We start from the raw sequence: 26664 nt of genomic DNA, 5'->3' as shown, positions 1-26664 counted from the left end.
TTATAGTGACATTATTTCCCCCCTTCATTCAGAAAGATAGATACAACCTTTTTTTTTTTTTTTTTTTTTGCCTCATTTCACAGCCAAGCTGGATTTGGAGCTTGAAATTACCTTTCTTTTCTCATTAAAAAAATCTGATGGGGCCACAAAGAATCAGACTTCATCAGGCATCTATGAAAAATATTTTCTACCTTTTGTTTATCTCTATTGCTGTGTAAAGGACTTATGTTTTCACACTTCAGGATCCTTCAAAAGGTAAATTACTTTTGACAACCTATGCTTCTTTTTCATCAGGGAAAAGACTGATGTTTGCTGGTTTACATCACTGTCATGGATGTTTGGAGGCCTATAAAGACAGAAAATGAAATTATGTTTTGTTGTTTTTTCCCCTAAACTGATATTAAACTTTCCTTTCTTTGACCTTTTGCACTGGCTTGCACATGGCATCATTACATTTGCATTCCGCCCAACCACAACATTATCAGTGTCATACCAGGTACAACAAAGTCAGACAAACTCAGAAAAATTGATGTTCTGGATTTTCAGCCACTGGCAAGGATGTCAGGGTTGAAAAGATGTCACATTTTTAGGAGAGGAGTTGTTTCACAGCTGCTGTGAAAACAGCTACAGAAGGAGCCAGGAATTGCAAAGCTCTCAGCAGAACCATCTATGCACAGAGGAGACAAATCCAAATGGACCATTTCACCAGTTTCCATCTTTCTGCTGGGAAAGTTTGATGATTAATTGCTTTGTATTTAGGTAGAGAGTTTGCTCAACAAGTTTGCTGAACCTGTTAAAGCACTGAAAGGGGAAGTACACAACAAAACGTGCTCCTGGGCAGGCAGTGTGAGTTTTGTGGGCAGAGAGGAGGAAGGGAGAATAAAGCTGGAGGAGACTCAAACTAGAAGCATGGGCCATTGCATTCAGACTCCAAATATTTGGCATTTACAGAGCAATAACTGACTTGTGAATAGGACACCATTTAGAAATTAAGAAGGGCTGTGTACAAAATGTCAATCAGTACCATATCTGGAGAAATGAAATATAGAAGCTCATGGCTTTGGGAACCAACGTACATGGGATATTTCTAAAAATCCTTTGCTTGCCACTGCTTCCCTACAACAAAGGTAATTTACATCAGGTATACGTCATCCTTAGTCACCAGAGTAAGTTTCAGTTAGTGACAGTGCAGCCACACAACTCCAGCCACTAAAGCTTAGGTGTCCTTCGCTACCACGAGCATCCCAGCAGCCACCAGCACATCCCAGGAAGGTTTGTCTCATCTCCCAGAGCACCTGGGGGGAAACTGAGCACATCCCCACAGTGTTCACTCTTGGGCCACCTCCTCCCAAGCCATTTCCTGCAGTCAAGCTTGCACCACTTTGGTTTTGTGGATGGCTACTCCTTAGTCTCTCCAGAGAGTGACATTTTAAATTGTGTGTGTCCTTTTTTTGGTCTGTCAGCTCCCAGTCTCAGCTAAACAGCTGGGTAACTTTGGCTGGAGTCCAGAACCAACATAAGTTGTTTTTAACCTCTTGATGCAAAGGCATTTCACATGGTTGCCCTGTGTGACCTCTGGGCACAAGGATCTGCTATTAAAATGTGCAAACCACCGATGTCCTGAGACAGCTATGCAGAGCCTTGGCCATGGCCTGGTCCTGGGTGGCATCTGAGCACTGTCACAGAGCAGAAAATTATTCTCCCCACCTCTGAGACAAACACCCTCGTACAGCACTGGAAACAGCTCCAAAGGAACCCCAGTGCATTTAAACACTGTTCAAGTTTTAGTTTTCACCAGTTTAGTGCCCAATCCCTCTTCCAGTGGCAGACAATGATGTTTCCTATCTCAAGGGGGACTGCACTGCATCGAGGAGGGATTGAAGCACAGGTATGAACCTCACCATTGAAGAGTTTGGCCATGATTATCAAACAGAAGCTGCCAGTGATCAGTGGCTCCTCTTTGCTCCACAGCAGCAAATCCCTGCTCCCAAGGGTTCAGGCACAGCTGTGTTGGAGCTGCGCGGAATTTTCTGACTAAAGGACTTGGAGACTAAAAGTTAGTCTACTTTTCCCAGCTTTCCAGCTCTCAAATGGAGGTATTACTGCTTTCTACAAACCCTTGAAACATCAGGACATCTCTGCTTAAGAGGTGACACAAGGACTTGGGTAAGCTCCGCAAATGTTGACTTACATAACTCCCCAAGCCCAAGCACAGAGCGTGGTGTGCCCTGGCTGTCTGAGGGATGCAGGTGCTGTGCCACTGGCAGGGGAGGTGTTAGTAAGTGCTCAGCAATGCGGGGTAGGCTGCTCCTTTCTAATTGCAGGGACGCGCAAAGCATGAGTAGTTATTTGCTCGCCTGAGCAACTCTGTCAGCAAATGGTTATCCAGGGAGCAGCAGCCCAGCCTGCCCCATTCTCAGAGCCTGTGCTCCCTGCCTTGGCCATCAGGACACAAAACCTGGGAAAATCACACCCATTTGAGCCTGCACGCTTGACAGGGCCCCCAAATATTTGTGTTGACTCAGTAATTCAAGAGTTATAATCCCATCACTAAATATCAGCTGGCCCTCGCCATTTCTCTTTCGGAGAGGACAGAATGAGAAACCATTAGTTTACTTTTGGCTTCACTACAAAACAGTGTTCTCCCAGGCAGCAGCCATCCATTCCATCCATGTTAGCAGAGCACTCGCAGCAGCGACGTCCTGGTCCAGCACTGGGGTTGCTAAGCAATATGGAAATACAAATAATAAACGAATAACAGCCACCTGCAAAAGATTACACACCGAGCTGAACCTTACCGTGAAAGCCCATGTTTCAAACTTCATCTCATTTGGATTCAAATTTACCAAAATCAAATTTATAAAGAAGGGAATGACTATTGTACAGAATGTTTTGAGAGGTGTAAGCACTTCCTTTTCTATTACCGTGATTCAGTTTGGGTCGTTCTCTACTGTTAGGCATTTAAAGCATGCAGCTCTGTGGAATACAATGGCTGGTTTGCTTATTACAGCACGCACTGGAAACTGCTTAAATATATTTTTCTGTCAACACATGTTTGTGATTCCCATATTTAAGGAGTGACTGCCACTCCGTGCACACATGTCAGCGTGATTGATGTCGGAACGGTGTTTGCACAACTCCGCATCGGCGAAGATTAAAAGCTGCTCCTGAGAAATCCTCTTTACAATGCCCAGCTATGCAAACACCCCATACTAGGACATCTCACCGGGGAAACTTCCTCTCAAGGCCACCCTGCGCTCGCTGGATCTGCCCTGAGCTTGAGCAATAGGGTTGCTACCATGCAGAGGGCAGATTCCTTCCCTGTAGGCTTGGTTTGTGACCCATTGGAAAGGTTCCCGTTGCCTCTAATAGGAATTCTGAGCTTCTCTGCTCCTCGTCCCACGCCAAGGGCTGGCTGGGCAGCGGCAGAACTGCGGAGAATGTGATTAATGTACGCAACAAGATCCTCAGATTTGGGTTTCAGGGTTCCATCGTGCCTGTGGGATTTGATCCCCAGGGTTGAAAAACAAAGGATGCACCCCCTTGGCTGGATTTTTGTAGCCCAAGGACGTGTGAGCGAGTACAGGTATGGGATTCTGAGTAAAGGAAAACTCCCACAAATAAAACTAATTTGGGGTTTTTCTGGTTTCATGTGAAACAATGGGAAGTGAGGGAAAAAACCCACATTTTCCCAGTGGAAACCCTGTAACAGAATTCACTCCAAACCCTGGCATCCAGCTCAGCCACAGCACTCAGGCTCTGTTTTGGCCATATGGGAGCCACAGTGACCCCTCTTTTATGCCCTTCCACAGCAAAACCCTGAAGTAATTTGACTTCTGCTGGCTCACAGAGAGAGGCTTTAGGTTTGCTGTAGACCAATTGCTCCCACACACAAACACAAAGCTATGATTTGCTAAGCTGCAGCAATTTAGTTGCAAATTTGAACCTCTGTCATCAGAAAATTATCCCATTTGGGGCTAAATGCTGTCCTCAACCTTTGTACACAACTGGTATAGTCTTACCCTGTACCCAAAACAAACAACAAAAGGTAATTTGTCCAGGTGTGTTGGGGATTTTTCTTTGTTTTAGGGTTTTTTTTGTTTGTTTGTGGTTCTTTTTTGTTTGTTTGTTTTTTTGTTTGGGGTTTTTTTGAGGTTTTTTTGTTTTGGTTTTTTTGGGTTTTTTGTTTGTTTGTTTTTTGTGGTTTTGTTTTGTTTTGGGTTCGTGGGGTTTTTTTAAGTGAAGAAGCTACCAGCTGGAGCTCTTCCTCCCTGGCTCGCAGGCAGGAGGGTGGCTGCAGAGGATGGGCAGGTAAAACTGTGTGCACATCCCAAAGTGGCAACTTCTGTGGGAACAGGGCTGATGTTTGGGATCCTGGAGACGTGAAGCAAGGCAAGGCGGTGCTGAGGCAGCAGAGGGAATTAGCCTAATCCCAGCTACAAGGGAGGTGCCATGTTACACAGCTGGATGCAGAGCTTAGCCTTCACTTTCTCAGGAATGCACTCCCTGTGACTCGGTTACTGAGGAGATTTCACTCCACGTTATTGCTTCAGCTCACAACCACTCCATGCTTTGAGATTAATCTGCACAATAAACACAACAACAACAACTAGAATTGGGGGCATCAGGGAGCAACATGGACATTTGGGTTTGGGGTTTTTTCTAAGAGATGTTATGCTGCTCAAGAGTTGGGAAGTTTAAAATGAATCTTGCCAAAAGTCCTCAAGGCAAGTGCCACTGAAACAACAAATATAGTTGAGTGTGGCACTGTGTACTATCAGCTCACCTGAGCTGTTCATCTTTAATAAATACATAAATAAAAACAATGACAAAGCTCAGACTGGTATTGCAACAGTACCAGGGAGAAATGCAGATAGAGCACCCCAAGAAACCAGATCTGTCAAAATATCACTGGCTAAAATATCCAGGCTTCACTGTTTGAAGCTATCCAGGAGCTTTGAAAACTCAGATCCCATTAAATTTATCTTCCAGATGGCTTTCCAGACCCCAGCCTCAAGTTTGCACTGACATTCCCCATTTTATAAAAGCCTTTGGATGGCTTCCTGATAAAGAGCATACAGTGTTATTTGACTTTTGGAGCAGAGGACTTGGGATTGTGTCATCAGTGCTCATTTCTGACTCAAGGCATGATGCTGAACAAGTCACCAGTCCTTCTTTCTCAGAACTATCAGGCATTTACTGGAAGGGAAACTACTTACCCCACTGGGAAAATCTGAGGCTTCATTAGATGTTTATAAACAGTTTTAGAATGGGTACATATCTATAGAAAAGCAAAGGCAGTTCTCATTTATGCACTGGTTAAGGACAGACCCTAGAGAGACAAACTAATGGCACCACACTGGGAGGTAATATCAGCATGATGTGGCAACAGAGAAATATCAGATGGGAAGTAGAGATCCCTCCAGATGACTTTCAGAAGTGGAATAGTGGAGGTGAGATTAAGTTTGGCAGCAATTCCAGTGATAGGAAGTCTGGTATACATTAACTCAAAGGAAGGGTAACAACCTCAGCAGAGCCATTGATTGCAGCTGAATTATGAGCCCAAGATATGACAAAGTCATGAAGATGTTTCAAGAGAAAGGCATTTCTGGAAAGATAATGTCTCTGTATAATGTACTGTTACCACCCAAAATAAAACTCAACACAAAAACATCACTGATGGAGAAAGATCAGGCAAGTATAGAGACACTGAGTGGGATAACAGCAGATGAATGGGTGAGCATATCTCCCCCCAAAAATTTTAAAGACAGGTCAGCCTAGCCAAGGTACCGTGGATATGATCTCTCATAAACTCTGCAAAGATGGAAAAAAAGCTGCTCAAACTTGGCAACAACATTTGCTCAAGAACAGACTTCTGCTCATGAGTAAAGTCAAACTGGAAACTGGGAGGGGAGAAACAAAGAAATCAAGTCCTGGAGAACAGTGATCTCAGTTTATCTACCATTAGTGTAGAAAAAGGAAAATTGGAACAGATGAACCTGTGGAACACTGGGACTTCAAGAGCACAGTACCAATAACTTCAATCCCATGTTACAAGTCCAGCAGCAGATCCAGACACTTCCAGTGCTACAGAATGGTGGAACAGATATTCCTGGAGAACTTTCCAAAATGAGCAAGATGACCTTACATCTTATAAATGCTCCCTTTCCATAACAGACTGTAATGTTTACTTTAACTCACCCGAAATATCACCTTATTCCTCCACTAGCCCAAACCTTCCAAATTGAACTGAACTATCTGACACAATCATACAGTTAGATTTGACCTGTAGCAATGCAATTCAGGCTACTGCTGAAGAGATTATTTCACTGTTTATTCCCTCTTTCAAGAAAAAACCCACATATATATTATGACTGTATGAATTCCTGGCTTGATAAGGTGCCATGCTCTTTTTAATACATCCTTCCCTGGGTTTCAGTGTAATAACACACCCGACATCCATAATGCTCAAGACATCACTCACATTTTCTCCCATCATCTTTAATAGAGAAAACTCATTTGTCTCCTTCAGCAGGCAAAATAATGCCAGATGAATTTAGGCAAACAAGAGATTGTCACACAGCTTCCAGCACTGGGAGACAGAGAGGGATTAGCAACAACAGGGCTTTCTGTCCTGTGCTCAGACTGCACTAAGCAGTGCCGAGGGATTCATGGCTCTGCGAGGATGTAGGTCATGCCAGAGGGGACACACAGTCCTGCAGGAGCCTGCAGGCAATTAAAAGCAGTGATGCAGCTGAGCATCACCACAGGCACTGAAAAGGGACTTCCCCTGAGACTGGAAATCGCAGGCAGGAAGGATCTATTCATCTCCCATGTCCCTGACAAGGAGGGATGACTTGGTTATAAAGCCTTTAAAATGCAGTGAGTCACTTCTCAAAAGAGGTCACCGGTTACTGAAATTTTGCTGAAGTATTTAATACAGAGAAAACCCTTGAATAACAAATATGAATTCTTTTAATCATACCATAGCTGATTCTTCCAGTAATTACATTTGGGGTACCTGACAGTGCAAATAGGCAATTCTCACAGGCAGAGCAGAGGCAATACTGACCAACAAAGCATTCTTCTGCTGAAAAAACTCCACTAGAGTTTGCTTCCCAGACCAGAAAAGAGTTTGTTATCCAGCAATAAAAGATCCCAGACTTGTGCAGAACTGCCTGTATATTCCTTGCTCAAGGGAGAGAAAGTGCCATGCAGATTCCCTGAGGAGGGGGTGAGAGGAGCTGCTCACAAAGTGGGTTCATTTAGCAAACACTGCAGCCTGAGCAGCTCCTGCAGCTGAGCTGCCCTGGGCAGTGGAGCCAGTGGGACTCTCTGCTCTCCCCACAGGGCAGGCATTGGTGAGAAGCAAATCTCTCACACAGAGAGGATGAGAATCCAGCAGCACCTTGCACCACAAAGGTGAAACCTCTCAGGTACAGGTTCTACCTGAGCTCCAGAACAGCAAAGCAGATTAGTCAGGTAAGCAAGGAGACCTCGAGAGCAACTTCTGCACCACCCTTATATAACCCTGCAAAACATCACCAAGGCCTTGCCCAGGGTGTTTAACAATACTGCAGCACTGGGCTGAGGGCATCAACTGGTTTCTGCCCTGGGTATTACAACATGCACTTAAACTGCTCTGATCTTACTCCTCCCATCATTAAGCCATTAGCTAGTTAAAACTTACCCAACCCCTCCCAAATCAGTGGGAAAAGGCCACCTTCCAACAGCTCCAGAGAAGGAGGAAGCCCAGACTAGGCAGAACTGTGGAAGTTGTTTTTCCTGAGGTCATCAGAGGGTCATCATTTTAACTAAATCAGCTCCATGATTCTGTCCTGTCCATTCTTTGAAAGCTGGACAAACCAGCACATGAGCTTTAAATTGACAGAAATATTAATTTCAAGTCAATAAGAAACACAAAAATATCAATAGGCATTTAGGAGTGAAACATTAATTACTTTTCAAAGGGTACAGTACACAAATTTCCTGGTGCCTTTACAAATAGAAATAAGTCAATAACATGATTTCATAACATTTATAAATGACTAAGTTAATTAACAGGGAATCTTCAGAGAGATGATGAAGGAAATTTAAAAGAACCTTGTCTAGCACTATTCAGAATTCTCAAAGGAAGGAAGCGACTCCTTAAAAGAGATTAATTGTAAGGTTTTTTTTACTTTACCTTGATAGAATGTCTGTTTACATATTTAAGCTGGTTTTGACCTTCAAAATTCTGACAAAGAACAATTTTCATTAAAGCATCTCAGTGGAGAAACTTGGCAGTTCCTCACCTTATCTCTGAGGTTAAGAGAGGATATTAATCATTTAGCAGGAATGGTCAAACAAAACTATTTAAGTCCTACCTACAGCAACCTTCAATTCATCCCAGCAGACACAGCAAGGGTTGATGCACAGCAAGGGTTGATGCACAGCAAGCTCTTCTGTCAGATGTGATTCCTTCATGGGATCTGCTTGGAGGCTCCAGAGTGAAGTAATCCCACAAAAGTTGAAGTCTCTCCCTAAGGAAACCCTACCCAAATCTGAGAATGTATCACAGCATTATGGTGATACCTCTCCACCATTCTTGGCAATTCAAAGGCTTCCTCAACCAAGGGAACTCTCTAAGTGTCTTGAAGACACATTTAGTAAAATGGCTCTGGCTTCCCTTTCTCCTAAGTTCTGTTACTTCAGTGTCTCATTTTCTGTGAAACTCTGTTCACCTGCTGCCCCTCACAGCCCAGCTGTACCTCGTTCCCCACCTGCCTGGCCCAGCTGCACAAGAATAAGCAGCTGGGAAAGAAAGAAAGAAAGCAAGAATAACATGCTCTGTCTCATGTTTGGTACAGAGACAAAGAGGAAAGTGTAGTAGACATAAACACTCATATGAAGAACAATATTTCCAGGATAGACCTGTACTTAGTAATACAGTAAAAAGGAAAATACATTAGAACATCAATTAGTTAAGAATCTAGTAATATCAGGGGTTTTTTTCCATGAAATTAAATAAAGGTTGGCCCACAAAATGAAATTACTGTTGCATATCACATTCTAACACAAAGTGACATGTGTCCTAAACCACCAGATTGTATCACATTAACTAAACCAAACACATCTATAGAAAGTATTTCCATAAAACTGACATAAATTTGGGGAGACATAAAGGAAAAGTATTACAAAAATGAGTCAGTCATGACCTAGAAAACCTGTGGTGGTAGGAGAGTGAAGGCAGTCAGTCATTTGAGGTGTTCATGAGCTATAGAAATGGTGAGGGAAGATATTAAGACAGGCAAATCAAGAACCAGGAATAAGTTAAGCCAGGAGAACTCACAGAGAAATAAGGCATGGGTTGAGCAGCAAGGGTTGCTCTAAGCACTGGAATAAACTACTTAAGGAGAAGATGGATTTAACACTTTGATGGATTTTCAAGAATGCTTGATTTTCTGAGCAGCATTGCTGTGTCCAGCCAAGGTTTCTCTTCAAAGGAGCAGCTGAGTGAGGTTTTCTGATATGTTCTGCAGGAAGCCACAGGAGCTCATGGAATGGCCCAGCAGCCAGACCTTTAGGCACAGCTAAAAACATCCTTCTCAAGAGCCATACTTAGATCACAGAATTTGGAAATGGCTCTTTCTTCCCCAGTTCACCAGGTGGCTGTTTGCACACAGTAACTGGGAAAAGGAAGTAACAGAAGGCAGATTAAAGCCAGAGATCAGAATGAACCTGTCAAGGTGCCCAATGCTTTCCACCCCTCACCTGGGCACTGCCATTAGGTGGGAAACTTTCAGGCCACTGAGCCTCTGCAAAAGCAGGGGAACCTCTGAGAAAAGAATGTTTTTAAGAGATACTGCTGAAAGATTTACTTACTCCATCTTACCACCTCAAGATCCTCACATAAGAATGAAATTCTCTTTGCTACAACCTAGGCATTGGCAGGGCAAGGGAAAAAAAACCAAAAAACCCCAAGAAAATGCTGCTGTGTGAAGTCCCTGAATGGCAAAGTCTGCCTTATGGTGACAGCAGCACTACCAGATCTCCCAAGGAAATGCTCTAGTCCTGTGCCAGTCACCTCCAGGAATAACAAGCAGGTATTTCACTTCAGAGCCCTGCTGACAATTTGCAAGGCAGGAATCATGAAACGCTCCTGTGTCGTCCCTCTGAGGCAGGCACAGAGGACAGACTCCCATTTGCAGGAGGAACAGCACTGAAAAAGGAAGACCAGGAAAACCTGCAGGGCTGGGTACCATCAGGAACATGATCAAGTTGTGGATTTCCACAGCATAGACAGATTTACACAGAATAATGGCACATCACCTCTGTACACATACAGCTGTATATGTGCTCTAGATAGAAGTCCCTGGTTGCAGAATAAAATGCTGATTAAGCTACTTGTTAAAAGTTAAATTCTGGGCAGGTCAAAAGTGATTGGACTTTTTTTATAAAACTTCCCCCAATGAAACCTTTAATGCCAGTTAAACTGCCTGAGATTTTGCTGTTTGGCTACTGACTTCACCCAAATTGCACATACTAACCCTCTGTGGGAAAGGGGAAAAGGCTTTCATGACCCTTCTACAACCTCTTCCTTGGCTTCCTGCACCATCAGACTCAGGGTCCTCCTCCACATGAGGCTGGATGAGTGAATCTCAGTTCCTTTAAAAGTTCAGGAAAGCCACAAAGTGGAAGCTGCAAATATCCACCAGTGTGGCAATAAACGACCTTTGTTGGATGAGCTGCCTTAGGAGACAATTCCTAAAAAGAAGACAACCCTTGAGGTTGTCCTTCCCAAACTTAACAAGGAGAGTCTGTCCTTGCATTGCCCTTCAAAGCAGAGACAATTCTACAACAGCACCTTCAGCCTTGTTTAACCCCAAATTCCACACCCTTGATTGCTTATTCCTGTAAGGATCTACAGTGAAAAGCAGAACTTGGTCCTGGAAGATGAAAGTGTCCTTGCAAACGCAAAGAAACCAACGCGTGTCAAAGAGTTTTAATACACAATGAAGGAAAAAATTGCAAAATCTTACTTTACAGAGTTTTAGTTTTTCAGAAGCTAAGACTCTTAAAGAAATGAAAACAGAGAACGTTAACTTGGAAGCAGATGCTTTGCCCCATCCATCTCCCATCCTTCATATGTTGAGAATTATTCTCTAAAGGTACTTCCATAAATCCTGCAGAGGACTTCATAAGGAAAGGTAAAATCAGAGTTCATTTGGCTCACAAATCCAGATTGTCCAAATGGACTATTTTCAAGTATCAGTGGGTTAATACCCCAGCCTAAACACGGAGAAAGACATCTCCCAGAAAACTGATACTGTGTTAATACAAGAAAAAAGGAAAACACATGCAAGTACATTTTTTAAAACGAAACAATGCAGTAAAATTTATATAAACATTGGGCAGACATTAGAGATATGTTTGACTCTGAAAGCACATGAAACTCCCATGGAAGCTTTTTCATCTGAGTCTCCTGTGGCAGGGGCTGTACCAGCGTGATATGGCACTGTCAAGGCACATTCCCTCTGCTGCTGTCCCAGGACATCGTTCACCTTCAGCAGGGTGAACACCAAAGGGTGTTCACAGCCAGTTCTGATAATCAGCCTCTCCCATGAAACCTGCATCCCTCTCCACTGCCAAAGCAAGAAAGCTCATGCCAGCTATAAAGGATACACAATCGCCAACACATGTAATTTCTTATATTCTATTTCACAGAACTTTTAGCAATTGTTATACTACAATAAAAGCCAAGTCACCCCCAGCCTACCCCTCTCTTGGGTCATTGAGGAAATCGTCTGTGACTCTTTAATTTCAAATCACCAAAGACCAAAATTTAGCATGACAGCAGTTAGCCCAATGCAATAAACATATATATTCATAAAGACTTTAGTTCCATTAAGGCTTCACTATGAATAAAGAAGGAACATTAAGTTGATATTCTGCTAAATGTGGAGGAAACAATTTCCTTTGTAGGAAGAAGTTTTCTAGCCAGAAGGCAGCACAGAAAAAATCCTTCAGGCTCAGCTTCTTCCTCTCCTCCCAGACTCACTTTCACCTTTGCTCTGATCCAGCCATAATGCAACTTCATCTGATGCCATAAGTGAGGTATTTTCCTCTTTATGGTAAACAAATGATCTCACAACCACAGGACCATGATTTCACTGCAGGACAAGAGGGTATCTGACGCATGGAATGAAAGTCATTGCTCAAACATAAACAGGAGAAATAATTGCAAAAGTAAAACAGATGAACAACCACATAAATTAATTTCTTTTTGAATCACTGTTCCTGTTTTCCAAGTCCAAATGATTCCCTTTTCCTATTTAGGAACCCTGAGGGGATGAAAAAATATCCAAGATGGTGAAATTAAAAATCAGCTATTGAGCATGAAACATGCAATGATTGCACTTCATAACACTTTTATTGCCTCGGTGTTGTATGAATCACTCAGAGTTCCACACTGTTATGATGAAAAAAATGACACCAATAAAGTCTGAGCAATTGATGTTATGACTTCATCAATCCGAGACTAAAGGCACACACAGAATGACAAATATTTTCAAGAGTAAGGAGAAAGCTTCCACCTCACTCTGAGGAAGCAAAGTTGTGTCTTTGTCTTTTTCTGAAGAGTGGTTATTCTCATGTCAAAAAGATGGAATATTGAAATAATCCTCAGTATCACTCCATGTGACACAACCTTGCTTTTCCGTTTCTGAAGCAGCCAAATTTGGTTTTCTCAAGAGCAATGAACACAGCGAACACACAGTGAAGCTACAGCTAATACACAATGTTCCCAATTCACAGAATTCTCACTCCTTTGAGGTTCTGCATCAAGATTGTATCATTTTAACAATGACCTGCGCTTAGCTCTAATTTTTAAAAGTCTATAGATTCTGGAAGTATGAAGTAGAATTATCTTTACAATTTCACTAAATCCCAAAAAGTTCAATTTATTGCTACTTAAAACTTCCAAGAGGACAATAATCTCTGCTTAAAACAACAAAGCAGCATCACAGTAATCTCTCAGATACAACATCAAAGGCAGGGAGCAAAGAAGTGACCTGACACAGGGAGAATGCACCTGCTTTTGACAGCCATGCTCAACAGCCAACCAATGCAACCTTGAATTCCTACTTAGAGTTCAACTTTGACATAACTTTACTATTAATGAAAAAAATCTCCCATCTCTATAAAGTGTCAGTAAATCCAAACCTGTTGTGGAACAGCAGAAACCAACAATTTTTTCCCCCCTCTCTAATAAATACTAGCTTTCTTTTTTTAATTGAGTGGCTAGACTTCCTGACTCAGGTATTAAAGTCCCTGGTAGGATTCTTTCCTTTAACATAAAAGTTCACATCCTTTATAAAATCAGTAATAGAAAATAAAGCCCTTTTTGTTAACTCTAATCTTGCTTCCTTGCAAGTGTGCCAGAGGCACTTTAATATGGATCAGATCATGAATATCACAAATTACAGCAGCAATGTGTGGCAACAGAAGATCAGATTATTCATATAACAGTAATACCTCCTTCCTGCTTTGATTAAAAAAAAAAGTAAACAGTCACTTCCTCTCAAATCTGTGTCTTTCTGATCCTTACAAATCAGGGTTACAGTATGAGGTAATGGCACAACACAAACCTTAAAATGACGAACGAGGAGTATTAATAGGGTGTAATAAAACCTACTTCATTTTCTGTCAAAACTCTCCTGTTTCCCATGATGTACAGGTATGAAGTTACCCTAGAGCAGGAAAAAGTTAGTAGGGACCATTTCCTATAAAGTTTCCTATGGTAGATTCACAGCAGATGCAATATGAACAAAGCAAACTATGTACAGGCAAGCACAATTATGGAAGAATTAATGTACCAACAAGAACAGCCCTGGCCATAAAAGCAGTGTAGGAAAATGAAATGAAACTCACAGTTAATTTATACATCAGTATTGTGATGCAGAAAAGCACACCCCATTAAAGTTCCTATTTTTCTTGGGTATTGCTGGAACACATAACTGCAGCCTATTTTCCTACTTCAAACAGACACACTGGGAAACAACTGCACAATCTTGATACTGCCTCATGGGGAGGGAAAGGCGAGAGTAAAGACCAAATATAAGTATAAAGATGTTATTCACACACCCATTACCCACTGCAGAGCCCCAAGCATGTTGCCATACAACCACAGTGAGCAAAAATCCTTATTATTAGCAAAAACTTATTTGCAGTATCCAAAGATTCAGTTTAAGTTGTGATATGATAAACAGGTGTTCCACCTTTAATATGCTCTGTTCCTTTAACATGACTCAACAAAGTTTCGAGGGACACATTAAATGCTACTTGCCCATCCAATTTCTTAGCCCCCACTGACACCACATTTCAAAGGGAACAGAACTTTTTTGTGCCACCCAAAAATAAAAAACGACCTGGGCTGATGAAATCTTCAGGAGAAACTTAATGAAGACTTACAAGATACCTTGCTCAAGGAGAACATTTAAATTCTTCAGCAAAATGCAGTATTTGCATCTGATGGGATGAGGCTACCAAGGAGAAGCCTTAGAAAGATGATGCTGGTTTTGCAAAAAAAATTAACACCTCTGATTTTTGGGGCCAGGCTGGAGTCCTAACTCTTAATTAAATCCTAATCTGCTTTTTCCAGGTTTCATAAAATGCTGTCTCAAATAGGCTTATCTTCTAAGAAGTACAGCATGATCATCTCATTAGGAATCTGTTACAATGGAAACACATTAGTACTAAAGCCATAAAAGACTGAGGAAATTATGGACATTTTCCCCAAAATACTGGGTTGCCTTAGTATCACTTAAAAAAACCTCTGTACATTGACAAGTCTGCTTGAAAAGTGGGAACTCGCTGTTTAAATGTTTCTTCGGTGTTATCTCTATTTTGTTCTTTTTAATTAATAAAAGGATACATGCACCGACATTTTAAACACTAATTTGCTATTTAGCATCCCAAATTAGGAAGCATAAACATTTATGCACTTCATTAAACACTACCTAAGAACACTTTTGATATTAGCAGGAGACAAGGCAGGCTGTTCCAAGAAACTTCAGGGCACACAGAAGACACTGGAAAAAGACACTCCTGCTCTTTCTGCTCCCTCACCAGGAAAGCTCCTGGCTCTATCCTAAGGGAAGCAGCAGCTGCTAGGAAACAAATGCTGGGAATCAGTGGGATCTGACACACTGTGCAATCCCAAGTGTGGGGTTAAGGGAAGGGACAGGAATGCAGGGACACCAGTGGTGAAAGTGGGGTGTTCCTTTTGGGCAGCACAGCGTGAGGCTGCTGCAAGGCAACCGTGGAATTGGACTTCAGAAAGCATAAAGCAAACACACCCTGAGTTAAGACATTATTTACATACAGCTGATGAACAGGAAGAAACAACCTGGTGTTTTTCTCATCTGTTCCAAGAGAGGCACTTCTAGCACACCTCCTCCTCTCCATTTCTCTTTTTCTTCCACCCATCCCAGCCCTTGAAAGAATTATGGAATCATTTAGGTTGGAAAATACCTTTAAGATCATCAAGTCCAGCCATTCACCCAGCACTGCCAATTCCACCACTAAACCATGTCCCCAAGTGCTACATCTACACATAATTTAAATACTTCCAGGGATGGTGAGTCCTGTTCCTTTCCAAGTTATCTACATTTACAGGACACTGAAATAGGCTTCACATGAGGGTGAAGCAGTGCTACAGGAAGGTGGTAAGAAATGGGAAGTCTTTCCAAACTACAGGAAACAGAATTGCAGTGGTAGAAAAGAAACAAATCCTGACACTCAGGAACAGGCAGCCTGAAAGGCAGATAATCACATCTGTGAGCAGAAAATAAATGGAAGGTTAATCGAGATCACTAAAGTAACCCTCAAAATTCATCAATCCAGACCTCAAGTTATCTCTAAATCCTTCATGAAAAGATACTTCAGGTTGTTTCACTTACACACAATAAGGTACAATTCAAATAACAAATTACTTCTAAAAACTTTGCATCGCAAGTCTAACTTCAATGTAGAAAATTATTTTTATTTGTAATTAAAATTTGTGCTAAAAGTGTCCATTGTTAAATTATGGACTCAGACAAAATGGTACTAGATTTTCTACTGTACATAATCTTGCCATAGTGTGGCAATTTTTAAATTGTTTGAGAATACAAATACACTAAAAAGATAATATTTCAAGAACAATAGTATGGACACACTGAAGAGCTTTGTACCACAACCAGAAATCTGAAGTGTCTTGGTCCCTGAAAAGGAACTGCTTTTCGATTTATTTATTAAAATGAATTACCATGATTTTACAACTTACAGCTTTGGGTTCCTTGTTGTTTATTGGTTGGTTTGGTTTCTGGTTTTTTTTTTTTTTTAAACTGTGAAGATAATAGTGAGCTACCTACAAGAGAATTGAAAAAGAAATGTTCTTCGTGTATTTTTGATCAAATATATTGTGAGAGATCAAAACAAAGATTTATAAATCAAACAATTTAAATTTCAGTTCAGAAAAAACACTTTGTAAAATACAACGAAACCCTTTATCAATAGCAAAGTGAATTTTGTACAGTTCTTCCTTCTAAGCAGATGCTTTAGTGCAGCTTAGATCCACTAACTCCAGTAAAACTCAACGCAGGGCAAATGGCTCGGTGTCCGCAGAATCACAACCTATGTACAACCGCAGGTAACAAACTGCAACTCGCTGGAGAAACCTTTGAAACTTCAGTTTTCATTGTGAGAGAACTTACAATAGATCTTACATTATTTAAAAGCAGTTTACACCATGACAGAACCGCTCAAAAAACGAATCAGTTATAGGAAGAGAGCAACGCTTCAAGTCAGCTTCTCCCATCAGCAAAAATGCCACACAAATCAAAAAAACACCACTTAAGTAAAACACTAAGACTTTATTAAAAATCCAAAATTTATTGCAAGTTGTACTTTGCAATTTCCCTCCTTTCTTCATTTTTACATGATTTATTGATATCCATGATTTTTTCACAGATGTACTTGTTGACTTTGGAGAGTCTCTGTGCAATTTCAGTTTCATCCACAGTTTCTTGTGCTATTCTATCATACAAACATTCTGGGGAGAAAAAAAAAAGGAAAGAGTCATTAGGATATTTTTAGAAAACAACATAGCCCTGAGTTGGGCTAACTACTCGAGACAGCAGTGAGTAAGCACTGTGTATATTTGTTGCAAGACAAGAGGAGCTTTCCTTGAATCACCGTCTACCTTGTTAAAGTCGAGATTTGGCACCAGGCTTGAATCATTGGCATGACCAACTTCCAGTTATGCTGTGACTACATTAATAGGCTTTGCATACAGAAACAAGGCTAAACCCAACCTTGTACAGTGTCAGTCTGGCCTGCCTGACTCCTGCATTTGTCTGAGTCTCCTCAGCAGATTTAGTCTCTTCCCAGGTGCAGTGTCCCACCAGAGCTGCAGCCACAGCTCCCCAGGAGTCACTAGCACCTTCACCCTTTCAGGAGGGCATGGAAATGATAATGCTCAGGGAGAGAAGCAGTAACCAGCAGGAGAACACCTTAACTCATTTATTTCATTTTTCACATCTCTTCCACATATATTAATATCAGTGTCTTTATCAGCTGCCCTGTCACTGGGCATATTTCACTTTTACTAGTGGATTATTCAGGACAGGAGCCATCTCCTTGCGTGTTTGAACAATACTTTGTGAACTTATCTGGAATACAAAAAGCAAGTGACAGCACTAACTGCAAAAGCAATGTGGGCAGTGAAAGCTGAGACAATTTTTCTTCCCAGATTTGGTAGTCTGGTGCCAGAATCCTGCAGAGGTTACTGAAATCCAAAGTGGTGCAACACACACAACTCCTTAGTGACAGGCAGGTTTGGGGTCTTTTGGTTTTCATAAAGAGACTGATGTATTTTGTTGTGTAGGCTTCCCAGACTGGTTAAACAAACTCTGTTCTGCTTTGCCTAGTGATCTATTCCATTAGCTGTTTATTGCTTCATATACAGAAAGCCACAGAGATTATTGCTTAATTAACATGGTTTACAATATTTCTAATGCACCATATTAAAAAGTTATGAAAATTAAGTACTATGCATGCTTTGTAGTTCATTTGGAAACCTCTGAGAAGTTTTATAAAAGGTTATTTTGCATTAACAATGTTTATAACAATGCACATCCATCATACTTTTTATCATTTCCTTATTACATACAACACAGTGGGGATTTTTAAGAAGCTATAGAGATATCAGACACATTAAGAGCTAATGTTGTCGTTCAAAAATCTGTTTTAAATAAGTTAGTCTGTGTCCACAGAATGATGAGAACATCTAAGGCAACGTGAATTTTATGTTGTAAGACGTAGTGAATATAAAATAAATGAAATTAACCAGCATGCAGCTTGATAGCTGAAAGGCTGATCATCAGTAAAGTATGATTAGAAATACGACACCTAAGAAGAGGCACATCTCTGAGAGCCTGAAGGAAGCCAGTGTGTTTGCAGGACAGAAGCTGGCCTTTCAAGAGTGTCAGGAACACTCCCTGGCAGATACACCCAGTAAGGTGAACTCCCAGCAAAACACAGGCTGTGGTGTTCATTTAGCCACAACGTCAAGCAAAGAATCACTTGACAGAACTCATTCAAAAGCTGTAATTCTAGAAGTCAGCGTGACCCAGACAGATCCTTGATCACAGTTTTTCCTCTCCATCTCTTCCATTTCTATGAGGGAGTGCAGAAATAGTAGTTTAGTACTTACATAAGGATACTGACTTAGGGCGTCAAAGAGAGATTTGGGGGTTCTGCTCTTTTGTCTTTAAAAGGAGCACACAGATACCCCTTTGTGCTGCTGAGCACCAAAGATTCAAGCAGACCTCGAAGACTAACAAGGAGCTTCACTACTTTTTGTGATGTCTGATCCAAATCATCGGCTATGGAAAACTCCCTCACGTTTCACCTATTTGTCCACTTGCTGGCCATTTTTTTGTTTTGTTTTGCTCTCTTCTCCATGGTGGGGCAAGACCTGCTAACACTGACGCAAATGCAAAGGACACGACAACATGGAAAATCATGGTTATGAACTACCCAGTCCCACTAATACAGGCAGCCTGACACCTTCAACATTTGCCATGCAGTTTAACTGGTTCAAGAGGAGATTGTACAGGCTGGAGTCTAACAAAAGGGGAATCAGAGACAAGGTGAAAGAAACACTAAAAAGAGGAACATGGAAAACCAGGGCATGTAACAGTAGAATTCAAATGAAGGTTGAGGCTGGAAGCAGAAGTATGACAGAAAACACAGAAAAACAAGGGAATAGGGAAGAGCTGAATTGCTGGTGAGTGTAAAGGTATGGAAGAGAAGAAAAGGAAGGGCCCCATCTGCCTCTCACCATGTACCTGTTGGAACAGAGTCCCAAACTCACTGCAGTCAAAACAGGGGGAGCTCAAGAAAGTTGTCATTTAAATGGCTCAAGCAACACAAAGTGGCCCTGACAGAAGTAGAAGAGGAAATTCTCACAGAAGCAACCTTGCCAGCAGTGCTGAGGAGCAAGAGCCTCCAGCAGGGAAACTGGAAACCACTTTGCAACTGGCCAGTGGAAAATAACCCCTTTCTGCTGCATGCTTGTAAACACATACCAGGGCAACCAATTCTGCTTCCCTTTTGGAGCTGACAAGGGGAGCCACTGCCACAGAATGGATTCCTTATGTGGCCAGTGCATCATTACTCAGATACATGGGTAAGGACTGTACCTAAAGGCCCCAGACAGAACTAGAAAATCAGCATGGAACAGCTTCCATTTCCACATATAATCCTGAAGCAGATTAGCAAAAAAAACCAAAACAAAACCCATGTCTTTTACTTATTTCTTATGAACTAAGAGAGATGACAGTACTGAGGTAAGTTTCCAACTTTTCCCCACACAACACAGACACAGACACACGCACACACCCAGAGAGGAACTGCATTTCTTACTCCAAAACATGGTACTTTCATGGCAGATTACAACACCTCTTAATGAGTTCACAGTTAAGAGCACATAGCAACTAAGAACAGGAAATGCAGAATAATGAAGCTCTGCCAAATGGGGGATTTCTTTCAGCCCTACTGCAATTTAGTATGGACACAAAGCCTAAATATCCAATTTCACTATATATTCCATGAGGAACCAAGTCAGTTCTGACTTAAAAAGAAGCCTGAAATACCAAGAGAGACAGAAATGATGCAACACGGGCATGATGATACAAAGGGACTGAAATTCACCATACATTTTAAATAAAGGAGAAGGCCTTCTCTTTCTCAAAGTACTACAGACATGGACTGAGGCTTGCAGTTACTGAAAGTGTCATTGCAATTCTCCCTGCCAGATGAGGTCAGCGATTTACACTTCCTGTCCAAATTCCAATTCAAGTGCAACAATTAATTTTTACTATTTCCATTTTCTCCATTTAAAAGGGTAAAACTATTCTTTCTTGCCTTTGAAGGTATGCCTATTTTTATAGTCACAGCTATAATGGTTTCTGTGCCTCATGCCAGAGCTGGTTATGTTCTGGATGAAAGAATGTGGTAAAGCTACTCTCAGTCTTGTTAAAAGGAATATATGCATTTTAAAAAATCATCAGGTTATAAATGAATTCTAGAACAACATGTTGTTCTCCAGGCTCAGAGTCCTGTCCTGCAAGTGGTCTAAAGTGATGATCTTCTCAAACATTACTGAAGTCAATGTTCAACTCTTCAGCTGTGGAGGCCTGCACTGTGCACAGCTATTGCAAAGTGTTTTACTTTTCCTGGGTATGTATGCACTTCACAATGCAATAGCAATCTGAATTACAGTTTTTAATCAGTTAATTTTAAATGAGCTGAAAAGAAGCATCTTTCAACTCGGTGATTAATGGTTAAACTCCAAAGCAGGAAGCAAAAGTTTTCAAATAACCTACCTCTGACAATGCTTAATTTGTGAGGTGAGAGAGGTGGCTTGGGAACGGCATCTTTCTTTTTTTTGGTTGCAACTCCTGTGACACTTCTGTTCTTGAGAACATCTGTTCCCCAAATCATAACCGCTAGATTTTTTGTATACTTTGAATCTCCTTGTGTTACTTGCAGCTGGTGCCATTTCTCCTCATCTACCCAAATTCCACTGCCAAGATGGACCTAGAAGGTAGTAATAATAACAACTTATCTATGGTATGTAGCACACAACAGTATCCAAGTGCTGTAGGAACATTAATATTAGGAACTAAAATAACAGTAATTAGGGCTGAACAAATTCATTTTGCCTAACTCTGAAACTTCTCCAGCTTTGTGGGTCAGGGAGTTCAAGTCAACCCCAATATATAATATAGTTCCTTTTAGTAATCTTTTCCCCCCCACATAACCTCTCTCCTGAAAGACTGTGGTCAGGAACAGAGATTGAAGAAGGAAACAGTGAACACATCCAGTATTATAAAGTTATGCACAGCATATAAACCAAGCAGTTGCACCAGCCTAATTCAGGAGCAAGATGAAATGCTTCCCTTTGGCTAAAACAGACTTTACCCAAAGCATATTCCAGAGGCGGCAGAGAGGGAATTACCTCCTAAATTGTATTCTGTACCTGTTGGCAAAACCCAGCCTGATTGTTTAAAGTAACTGGAAGGGGTGAAAGGATTTTGAGAGCTCCAATTTCAATATGAGCCAGGAGGGTTTGGAAGCTCTGTAAAACTTCCAGTTCTAACACAAAGTGTGTCTATCATGTACAATCAATGTACCACATGAATACTGTTTTGTGGTTAGGCAATGACCCATTGCAGCAACATCATAAACTTTCCATTAGCCAAACAATGGGAAGTCAAGGTATTTCACTGAAATAGTAAAGCAGGACAATATGGGCTCTGGGAAATGCAGTGTGAAGCCACTGGAGAGCCTCCAAAAGGAAGACACTCAAGTCTAATTTTGCTTATTAGTCTTGCTCAGCACTGACTGTGCTGGGCTGTCTCCCACAGGGCTGCCCTATGTCTCTACCCCAAGATTCCCAGTGCTCCAGTCTTAAGACAAACGCAGGATGAGAATCCAAGCACCATCCTAAGGCCATCACTACGTGTTGGAGCTGATGGTCCTCACACTCAGGACACCCTCAAGCAACAGCAAGGCAGTAACTCCATGAGTAACCAGCACGAGTCTGACACAAGTGCAAGCAGGACACACACGCTGGCCCTGTGTGCAACCACAAACACTTTGCACCCTGTACATCCATCCTCCAATTCCTGGAGCACACTGCAGGCTCCTGAACTACCTCTGCACACAGCAAGCTTTGTTCCCGTGGTGATGAACTTCACTCCCTGGGACACACACTTGCTCATCCTTGTAACAAGCTAGGGTGTGACCTTCACATCCCAACTGCTCATCAGAGCTCACTGCACTTACCTTCAGACCTGCAGATAATCTGGAAAAGTGCAATATACCAAACACATATACCAAATGGATTGATATATATCCAAAATCTAGCTGTGATTAGAGCTAGTTCAATGGGGGTTCTTTCTGTAACATTAACACTTGAAAAAAACTTACTACCTTATGATTAAAAAAAACCCCATCAACAAAATCCCCTGGGAAAACTTCATCAGAAGACTGTTTGCCTTAGCTGTTCTGCCCTCAGTTTTCTGTGGTTTTATTCATTTCATGTGGCTTTACATAAACTGTGCCTGCTACCCATACAAATCTGAGCAGTATCACAGAAGTCCCATTAAATGCAATGAAAATTGGACAAAGCTACTGTAAAATTTTATATACCCATAATTTTACTGCCTGTATTCAACTGAATACCATTTTTCCTTTAAATGGAAACCTACTTTAATTATTAATGAGGGCTATAACTCCCAGAAATTTTTTATTACGACGGTATCCTTCAAAAGCAACTAGATGTTTAAAAACTTAAATAGAGTAATATGAATGGTTTGGCTACAAGCTATGTTATATAAAAAAAATGGAAAACTCCACCTTCCTTAAAGCATAAAACCATACAGCAATCTGCCTCTCCTGCTGAACCTTCTACACTAAAGGGATTCTAAGAAGCTTTTCACAAGTCTGCATGGACAGAAATTAAACTAGTAATAACCACAACACAAACACCCCTTTTTTTTTCCTTTTTCTTTGTTGTTGAGCCTATTCACAAATGATTTTTAAAAAGTCAAACTCTTCTGGTGCTCTCTGTGTATTTTGTAAGGCAACTTCAATCAGGAGTGAGCAGTCTGTGCTCAGAAAACAATTATAGTACATATTACATTCAGTTATTTCTAGTTTGATCTTGGAAAAGTTCTATAGGAAAACATCTGTAAGTTACCTAGAAAATATCTAAGATTAGGAATGTTGTGACATATAAAATTTTGGGTGTCTGTATTACATTAGTAGTACAGACTGTTCTATTTGATCAAAAATCCAATTCCCCTCCGCCAAAATTAGGGTTTGTCTCTGTGAAAGATTATTTAGTCTCTTAAGAAGCTACTACATTATTCATTAGCTTGAAGTTACTCAAAAGAAAAGAACAACTTACAGGAAGTATTTTTAATATTTATGCTTCAGACAGATCATCTCTTCTTTGAACATGCTTCATTTATTAAAAAAGCAATTGCTGGTATGAAACACCTATGGCAACAGCAGCTATGTGACAGACAGCCACAGCCACAGAAATCTTACGTCTCCCTTTTTCTATTTCTAGCACCGTTGTGGTGAGGAATTCAAGCTGCCTGTGTCTCAGTTTACCTCTCTGTACAACAGGCCCAGCACTGTTTCCTATCAATCCCAAAGCCTGGGGAAGCTCCCTGTACTCCACATTCAGCAGACATTTCCTTCTTGCTGGAAGAGCTGCCCCATGAGCCAGACTGCTGGCTTGATGAAATCAAGGGGAAATTTACTCCCAATTTCAGCAACTGCAGGATCAAGCTTCAAGCACAATGCAACAGAGACAGCAGTGAATTCAAAGCAACACTCACCAGCATGGCTGTGCTAACATCTGCAATAGATCTAAAACGTGTCTCAGAAGATGAACTCTTTTTTTTTTTTCCTTTTTTTTCTTTCCTTCTTTTTTCTTTTCTTTAAATGAGTGCCATAGGCTCTTTTTCAGTAACTCGGTTTTCCCTCTGGAGGGAAGAGATTTATCTGCTTTGAAAGAATCCTACTAAGATCAAATCTGGTGCCACAAAGGGTAAGGTTTGTAAAAAAGTATTTCAACTACTCTAGAGGTGCATATCAATAAAGGAATACTGAAATAAAGCCACAAATAAGGAAAAATGAAGAAAACTACCCTCCAACACTCTAAGTACTCCTAGTTCACATTTCTGGCATCTGAGCTGGCTGTAGCCCCAGTAAATAGGCAAACCAAGAACCAAAATTACAAAACGAAAATTAAAGAGCTATTAATACCTGCAAAGACAGAGAAAACTTCAGCAAAAGAAGTGCCAAGAAGCTGACAGATGAAAAAAGGGTGCAGGAAAAGCTGCATACAAATACTAAAGGATGTGCCCTATCCCACAGACCTTAAGTGGAAGAGAAGGAGGTGAACCAAACTCACACAATAACACAGCCTAAGTCTTCATTGTACAAATATACTCAAAATAATCAAGCAAATGACATATTGAATTATATCAGGCAAGAAAAGCTATCTGAACCAAATACCTGTCAAACTGTCAAGATTCTACTGTTTTTCACATACATTCTGTCCTCAACAATTATGCTGAATTCATCTTCAAGAAGGACAGACCTTGTGCAGTCAGTCTTTTAACACAAATCTGTAAATGCAGTTTCATGATATTGCATCAGTAACTCCACTGTATGACAAAGCTGGAATGGATGTTTCCTCCCTGAGGGTTCTCAGATTATGGTACCAAATGCATATATGTACCAAGAAACAGGATCTGCATAGGCAATTCTGAAGGACATATAGCTTTGTAAAAGAAACACGACGTTTATTTAATGGTAATGGAAACAGCTATAAAAGCAGGCCTAGGTAGATGAGCAGTTCATGTGTTGAACACACTGAAATCTGAAAAACTCTCAGTCAGGTTCTGGCAAACTAGAGCTAGACAGTATTTCAGCAACTTTACAAAAGTCTCTGGAAAGCAGCACTACATCAGCTCAATTCAGTGGCAATGCTCCTACCAGCATCAAGGGAGCCCATTTTTATTCCAGGGTTTGTAATTACCTCCTGCACTCCACTTCAACCCAAACATGAGGGGTTCTCTGCAAAATGACTACAGCACATTATGAACATTAAAAACCTTTCAGGGAAAAGCATTTTGGTTAAGTAGACTCATTGAGCTTTATAATGTGGGGTACTGACTTTGGTCAATATTTGGTGTATTTATGGATGTCACCAACTGAAAACTATGTCAATCGGCCTGTGCATGCATATTTAATAACTATATTCCTCATGTTGCACAGCATTCAATGCTCTCACCACTGAGGATAATTTTCTGTGCTCTTAACAATTGTGCAACTTCACAATTCTCCTCAGCATAACAGCACAACTTTGAGAACTGAGGAAGCTTGTCTAAGCTGCTGCCATGCAAAACCCCCATGATCACGAAAATTCCACAAGAACATCACCTGATGGACATTCACAAATCATTCATGCTATATTTAATATAAAATACCTTTCCATTCTCGAGAATATACTTGTCCATTACTGGAACAGGGGCAGGGTAGTACGTTGATGTATTTGCTTCCTCACTGAAGGTCTTCTGTACCTCAGGTTCAGGCTCAATTGACTCAGGTTTTACTTTTTCAACCTCAATGGCAGGTCCTAGACAGTTAAGAAAAGAGAGCTGTCTGCTATCCCAGAGAACATGAAATCAACCCCTTCAACACCCATGATTAGCATAAAATAACACATTAGTCATGTTCATTTTAAAAAGTTAGAAGTAATCTAAGCCAAAATCCTACTTCTGAACATCAATAAGTAAAAGCAGGATAAGTATTCCTGCTTTATAAACATTAAAATGTTTAATTTTAATATAAGTGTTTAATTTTATTCTTAAAGCATAAGGACAATTACAGATATGGGTAAGATTTCTTCAATGCACACTAAAGAAATTATGTTAAAATGACACTGAAATTATAAACCAAAAGCAACAATAGTAATTCTTCAAATAAGAATTGCTCTATAGTTGCATAGGAACCTGCATAATTTACTGTGATAATTACATAAATTATCCACATAGAATTACAAATTTTATAGAAATCTGAAATCTTTTTAGATGTAACAGAGTTGTATAAAAATAGTGAGGATCTGCAGAAATGCTATAAAGGAAACAAACTAAGGCTATTTATGCTAAGTATCATGCATAGAAAGCATATCAAAGGTTAAAAAACCCCACATAAATTAGAATTTTGATTGTCTAATCCATCCAACACTGATTTTTATTTTTAATGTACTCAACAAAAATTATGCAGATTAAACAATGGAATACTTCTAAGCATATGTTTGAGACATCAAAGCAGGATAATTATTTTGTCAGTCAACAAACTTTTCTTTCCCAGGTCCAAGTTATAAAGTGTTCCTAAAAAGACAGAAGAACAAACTAAAAATGATTTGTGAACTGGATTTCCCAACTCCATTCATTGCAGGGGTTCCACCAGGAGTCTAGGCTATGTCCCCAAGCCTTTCAGTGTCCCTTGGTGGCTGGCTCTAGGATCCCAAGAAGCTCCAGCAGGCAC

At 40.7% G+C, this 26664-nt stretch overlaps 1 protein-coding gene across 4 annotated transcripts in view; it reads right to left on the bottom strand.

The window, feature by feature from the left end:
* Window positions 1-26664, bottom strand: part of BEND5 (BEN domain containing 5) — an 860026-nt gene that overhangs the window by 291478 nt on the left and 541884 nt on the right. For 3 of the 4 annotated variants that reach the window (XM_085067643.1, XM_085067642.1, XM_085067641.1), the window contains 3 exons: window positions 25602-25750; window positions 20913-21126; window positions 16876-17074 (listed from right to left, as the gene is read on the bottom strand). The exons of the other annotated variant lie outside the window; for it this stretch is intronic. In XM_085067643.1, the coding sequence (XP_084923769.1) occupies window positions 16914-17074; window positions 20913-21126; window positions 25602-25750 (524 nt within the window). In that variant the 3' untranslated portion in view covers window positions 16876-16913. Of the gene's footprint in view, window positions 1-16875; window positions 17075-20912; window positions 21127-25601; window positions 25751-26664 lie in introns of those variants that run through there. 4 annotated transcript variants of the gene reach the window in all.

This window comes from Lichenostomus cassidix, chromosome 8 (assembly GCF_008360975.1).
Source record: "Lichenostomus cassidix isolate B80296 chromosome 8, HeHo_3.0, whole genome shotgun sequence".
Classification (NCBI taxonomy): domain Eukaryota; kingdom Metazoa; phylum Chordata; class Aves; order Passeriformes; family Meliphagidae; genus Lichenostomus; species Lichenostomus cassidix.
Note: the sequence above shows the minus strand (reverse complement) of the source record. Positions and strands in the feature narration are given on the sequence as shown.